The sequence below is a fragment of the Cottoperca gobio genome, chromosome 12 (genome assembly GCF_900634415.1).
Source record: "Cottoperca gobio chromosome 12, fCotGob3.1, whole genome shotgun sequence".
Classification (NCBI taxonomy): Eukaryota; Metazoa; Chordata; class Actinopteri; order Perciformes; family Bovichtidae; genus Cottoperca; species Cottoperca gobio.
The window spans coordinates 16,080,530-16,087,025 of NC_041366.1; the positions used below are offsets into that span (position 1 = coordinate 16,080,530).

Genomic DNA, 6,496 nt, shown 5'->3' on the forward strand with positions numbered 1-6,496 from the left:
ATTATTAACTATTAGATTGAGATCAAGCAGCTTTACAACCACCATTATATAAAAACTGCAGCATGTGAATTATGGATTTTACTGTGTTAAGTAGATGATAGATATTTTAAACACACTCATGGTGATCAGAACTGCATTTTATAGTTTTATCTCTTTAAACCAGGGGTGTCCAACCTACGGCCCGCGGGCCAACTGCAGCCGTGGTCCATTTTTAATTGGCCCGCAGCAAATTGTAAAAGTATAATGGATTATGGCCCAGATGGAAACTTGCGCTTGAATGTTTTGTACTTCTTAGTTCTAACACAGAAACACGGTTTTGACTTAAAACATCAAGTGTCAGATAAAGCTTGTGCTTTTGATTTTTACTCGATTGCATGTGATGAGAGCACAGATGCGACAGACACCGCACAGCTGTTCATTGTTTTTGCAAGGAGTTGACGATAACTTTTGCTTGATCTTACGAGTCTAAAGGGCACAACATAATTCGAGCACGAGGACTTTACCACAGAGAATTTCAAGCTTTCCTGTCTGATGTCGATGCTGAATACGGGGACGCACTCCACCTTTCTGATGTGCGCTGGCTGAGTCGCGGCTTCCGTGCTGCAGCAGTTTTATTCCCTGAGATCAGAAATCGATCTGTTTTTGAAAGAGAAGGAGTGACCTCTTCATGAGCTGAGAGACCCTCCATGTTTGGCAGACCTGTTTAGTTGATCTTACTGGTCATCTGAACACTGAACAAGAGCCTACTGCCCACATGAAAGCATTCTGTGTGAAGCTCCGTCTCTTTGAGACACAACTACGCAACTTCAATGTTGCGCACTTCCCCACTCAAATATGTGAGCAAACATTTTCTGTTAACTCTGAACAAAACAGGTTGAGAACCAAAATGAGCGACAGCGTCTCTGTGATGTCCTTCGTATCTCAAACACCAAACTTACTCCTGACCTGCAGCATCCTTCAGTCCACAGCATCACTGCCCCCACTGAGTGCAACGCTGTTCCCATTATAGGCGAGTTCAAAGATATATTACACAGTATTCATGTTAATAAGCTCAATTTTTCAATACATTCAGTCATTTGAAGTTGATAACATTTTCTAACTAACGTTAGTTGATGTGTTAACAAGCCCAATAACTTATTTGTTTAACAAGCTTGAGATATATCCATCCCCCCTCCCCCCTTTAGGCAATATATAGGTATATAACTCAGTGAAAAGAGTTTGGACACCCCTGCTTTAAACGAGCACAAACTTGTGGAAGTTTGGCTGCTTGTTCTCGTGTATATCATGTTGAGTAGATTATGAGTGTGGGGCAAAGAAACTGTTGCACTTAAAGAGGTACGAAGACGTTGCCTTCAAAGCCTACGGTTCCTGTGTACATACTGGTTTTAATTGTTTGCAAAGCTAGTTTGGTGTAAATAGTTATTTTATGATAATAATGTATTTTATAGTCATATATGACTTGTTTAAGAATGAAATGTTTGCCTCATGCCTTATTTAGACATAATGTAGATAAGAAAGAAGTGATTTGATTTGTCATCTTGTCAAAAACATTTGATTCATTCTTTGAATGCCAACAAGCAGGTGCTTCTGTTTAGGGGAATAAATATGGGAGATGCATAAACACTGCAGTTGCTTGAATAAAAACAAATGGACAATAAACAATTTACGAAACCAACTACCTCACTGAGTCAGAGTGGTTTCCTTCATCAAATAACTCTCACTGACGGACTTCCTGCATATTTTAATTTCCTGTTTAAGTTTTAATCTCTTAGTTTTCATAAAAATCTGATCAAATGTGTGACTTCTAAAAGCATGTTTATGATATGTTGAGGCTATTTTACCTTTTGTTGCACGTAACACTATTCAATAACAACACATTGAGGTGGTAAACGTTACAAATAAAGGTGCCTTCAGGGCTGCAATTTAACATTATTTGTATTATGGATTAATTGATTAATTTTGACATTTGTTTAGTATTTGTCTCGTGGAAAATGACCGTTGAACGTTCCCAGATCTCTCATTTAAATTGCAGTTTCAGTAGAAAACTGAAAAATATAAATTATTACGTAAATAAGCAAACCCTCAAATCGGAAGGTTATTCTTTAAAAAAACATATGTTTTTGGTGTCATACTTTATGAGGTTATTTTAAAGCAGTTGTGAGTGTTCACCACTTGGTGGAGCAATTTGTCTGATTTCTGATTTATTAGATCGTTCTCCAAATCTGCCCTAACTTTTAGACACTAAATTCTCACTGCTGAAGTTGAAGAGTGTATTTTGCTTTTAGTGTTTTCGTCCAGATTCGTATGTGTGTGTGCACGCTCTTTCCTCAGATTCCTCTATTTCTATAAACAAGGTGCCACTGGTCAGCTTTGTGCCTGAATAAGGCAGTGCTTCTCACTTTTTTCCCCCTTTTTTAACTCTTTGTTTCCCAGTTGAAAGAGTTGCCTGCAGCACCCTCCGAATGAAGTGTAACCAAGAGGAAAAACGTGATTTAAAAAAAACCAACAAAAACAAACTAGAGTTTAGCCCGATAGCGTTTCACATGACATCATCCAGGATGCAGGGACAAGAGGAGGAGAGACTCCGCTGAGAGTGACAGAGACTTCTCTCCTCCTCCTCTTTCCCATCTTGGGTGGTTCATGTAAGCAACCTCTGCTTACTCTCCAAACATGCATCCTTATGAAGCGTTGCGGTGTGAGGTGTGATGTCAAAGCTGAGATCTCACAGCTCTCCGGACAAGTCCAAAAGAGGATCAAGGAGAGGCGAAAAAAACTTCTAAGAAGCCCAAAGACACAAAAGTTTGCATCCTGAAAACAGGTGAGTGACACGGCACCTCAGCAGCCTCCAATCACTTCTTTCTTTTTTTATCAATGTCTATTTTCACATTTGTTTTTGCTTAATTCTTCCTATCTTGTGCCATTAGGCTGTCCGGTCACTCCTTTTCCCCCTGTGTCTGAGCGCATAGTTGTCCGCTGTTATCAGATTCTTCTAGTAATGGTCTTGTTCCACTACATTACTATATTTGTACGTGTTTTCGCCCCGTCTGTGCTGCACTCAGCCAGTTGCTGAGATACACTGAGGGGTACTTCTGGAAGACAAACATTTCTTTCCCAGGCTGCTCAGTTTGTGACTCACACAACTTTATATTTCAGTTACTGCTGGTTAATATTATGCTCTGCTTGTGACGTGCAACAACTAAAAGTATCTGGTCTGTGTAACTAATTCAAACTTTTTAGTAAAGGCCACGTTTTTGTGAGAACGCCTCTCTTTATTTTTCTCACAACACTTCATGTGTTCCTGCGTGTTTACTTGCACTCAGTTCTTGTCCTGTCAAAGATTCTCAAGAAATGATGCATCTTAAATATGATTCATTAGTGCTTTGTTTTTGCACCATCTGGTAGATTTGCTCCTCAGACATGGAGTCCAACACTGATGTTGGTTCAGCAGCGGTGACCAGCAAAGCACTGGCTGCTATTGAGGACGAAGAGGTTCTCAACAAGATGGTGAGACCATGATTTTCAATTAGTTTGTGTCACTTACCATCATGTATGTACATCGTGCAAACAGTGTTGGAGGAGCAAGGAGGAAGTAATCATACAGATAACCTGACATGTTTAATTAAAAATCTGCCTTCTGTATTTGCTGTGCTGAAGATGTTCTGTCATCACTCTGACACTGGGACTCTTGAAAATGTCTTTTTAGCTGGATAATGCAACAGATTTTGAAGAGAGACGGATCTTACGGGCTGCGTTAAGAGACCTGCTCAAGAAAAAGAGAGGTACATTTGTTTTTATATTACGTTACCTTAATAATATCTTCATTATTCCTCTAAATCTAAATTCTCCGCCACCTCTCTGTCATCAGATAAGCGGGAGCATGATCGAGGGTCGAGGCAGCAGGACTTGAGACAGCAGGGCCTGAGCAAAGGAGGGACAACAGGCGGAGCTGTTACAGGCAGAGCATCCATGAACCAGCAGCCTCCAACAAACAGTGAGTTTATAAAGACGCTCTCTGACACCCTGTGATGTTTATATGTCTTATTTAAATTATGTGAACTTCTTGATATTGATTTGATTTTCTGCATCTTGTTAGAGCCGTCAGGCCAGCCCTCTCCATCAGCAGGCGGGTGAGTCACGCGGATGGTCAGTTTTGCATGTTTGGGGTCATTAACTACACAAAGCAGGATTAAAAAATCAACTGTGAACAGGGAGCAGTGAGTGGAGGGGTGTTCTGTTAGTTGCAATCTGCAGCCTCATCACCAGATGCCACTAAATCCAACACACCTTTAAGTAGCCAGATCCACAAAATGTTTCTTAGGTGTTTTATAAATGTTCTCCTCTGTCAACATTTTAAAAGGAAACCTTAACTTTTTAGCCTGGCTTTTACTTAAGGTGCCTTCATTTTTAATTCATAATCATTGGTTTTCATACTATTCTAATCCCTTATGTTTATTTATTCTAGTGTCTTTTATTTATTTTTAACATTTTATTGTAAATGTTTACATTTTTAGTCTTGCTAAATTATATTAATTGTTGACTATTTTTGTTTTGCTTACTGTCTGCTGCTGTTTTAATCATGCTCTGTGAAGCACTTTGTGCTGATGGTATGAATGGTGTTATAAAAATAGTTGAGCCGAGTGTTAACTGAGGTAAATCCTTATGAAATTTCAAATGGGAGCCCGACAGCTGCAAAGCAAAGTCTTCTTGTATGTTTGGTAATCCACCCCAAAAAGGAAAGCATTTGCCAAGTTAAAAGATGAGGTACACCACATCATATCTGAACATGCAGTGTGTATCTTCTTGTCTTTGGTTCTTCTCCTCAGCAAGGCCAGTCCCGCTGTAGCCTCAGCCCAGAAATGTCCTCCTGCTACAGCACCCAACCTTAAAAATGTCAAACAAATGCTTCTGGACTGGTGCAGGGCCAAAACAGAGCCATATGAGGTAAACATGCCCTGACTCTGAATTATTGCACAGTGGAGCTATACATAGCTCTGCCCCTTATATTTCTTTCTCTGTCACTTTTGTATTGTGAAATTAATCAGGGGGTGGCCATCCATAACTTCTCCTCGAGTTGGAAAGACGGCATAGCCTTCTGCGCCTTGGTGCACCGCTTCTTCCCCGATGCGTTCGAGTACTCCATCCTCAACCCCAACAAGCCAAAGGAAAACTTCCAGCTGGCTTTCGACACTGCAGAGTAAGCTGTCATTCCTTATATGAAGAAGCAGGCGCATCTTGTCTGGAGCAAACTCCAACAGTGCCAAAAGTTCTGTGTCATAGTTTGTAGTTTGTCTCAAGTGGTTTGTAAGTGACACTGTCTCTCTCTCTCTCTGTCTACAGGAGGCTGGCTGGCTGCCCCCCTCTGCTGGACGCTGATGACCTAGTCCGGATGAAAGAGCCCGACTGGAAGTGTGTGTACACGTACATCCAGGAGTTTTACCGCTGCCTGGTGGAGAAAGGTCTCGTCAAAACCAAGAAGCGACCGTAGACAGCTTTGATGATCAATTTTTACAATTAATACAAACATGAGCATGAGCTGAAGTCGAAAAGATAGTATTATGCACCCTTTTCAACTGATTATTTACATTTTGTCTGTGATCTTCGAGTTTTGTGTCAGGCTGATGTGTCACAATGTAAATGCACCGTGCCTTATGTGTAGTATTTGTATTGGTCCGTGTATTAGCAGGGACGTGTGCTCTCAGTGGACAGCTGGCGCTTAGGATCAGTGCATTCCTCTGAGATTACACATCTGCATTAATCCCAGTCAGAGACATAGAGAATCTGGGAACACATTTTATCACGGTGAGGGCCTGAGGGTGAGAGTATTACAGACACATTTAATAAATATCCATTCCATCACACATGCTGTTGGTCTCTATAACTATAACTGATGGTTAAACTAAATGGTACTGTAGATACTGTGTGTTTTATTCATCTGACACAATATTCAGCAACTCCTTATGTTTTATTTAAAACTATTCGGCCAAAACTTTGTTATAAATGGTTTAGATTTATGTTCAGTTTGAGGTTGAGACTTCTAAACAGGAAGCCTGTGTTACAAACTTAGGGCTTTTATCATCTGCCCCTTGTGAGGACCCTGACTTTATTGAGGTTATACTAAAATAGCTTGCATGCTCCTTTAATACTCAGGATTCCTTAAATCTAACTATAAAGCGAGGAACCTCTGTCCGTCTGTGTGTATGTCCTTCACTTATCTCGAGAACCGTTCATCTGATCCCCTTCACACGTTGTGGGTGTATTGTTGGGGCCCCAAGGGAGTGCAGTGCCAAAATGCACTTTGGCCAAATGGTGGCGCTATAACAACCATAATGTTTTGGCCTGTCATATTTTGAAAAGTAAATTTTAGAAACAAAATCCAGACAATTCTATCCATATAAACCACGTCTAGATTTTCCGCCAAGCTGGAAAAAAGTTACCTTTTGGATTATTGATGTTCCATACTTTTTTTGGAACTATAGATGGCCCTCAGAGTTATCTT

General features: G+C 40.5%; 1 protein-coding gene across 1 annotated transcript; it reads left to right on the forward strand.

Annotated features, from left to right (window-relative positions):
• The first annotated feature begins 2,565 nt into the window (after positions 1 to 2,565).
• smtna (smoothelin a) lies at positions 2,566 to 5,842 on the forward strand. Its single transcript, XM_029445025.1, has 8 exons — positions 2,566 to 2,818; positions 3,403 to 3,504; positions 3,704 to 3,779; positions 3,866 to 3,991; positions 4,094 to 4,127; positions 4,824 to 4,941; positions 5,043 to 5,194; positions 5,338 to 5,842. The coding sequence occupies exons 2-8, from the start codon at positions 3,418 to 3,420 to the stop codon at positions 5,483 to 5,485; spliced, it is 741 nt and encodes a 246-aa protein (XP_029300885.1). The 5' UTR covers positions 2,566 to 2,818; positions 3,403 to 3,417; the 3' UTR covers positions 5,486 to 5,842.
• The last annotated feature ends 654 nt before the right edge of the window (positions 5,843 to 6,496 follow it).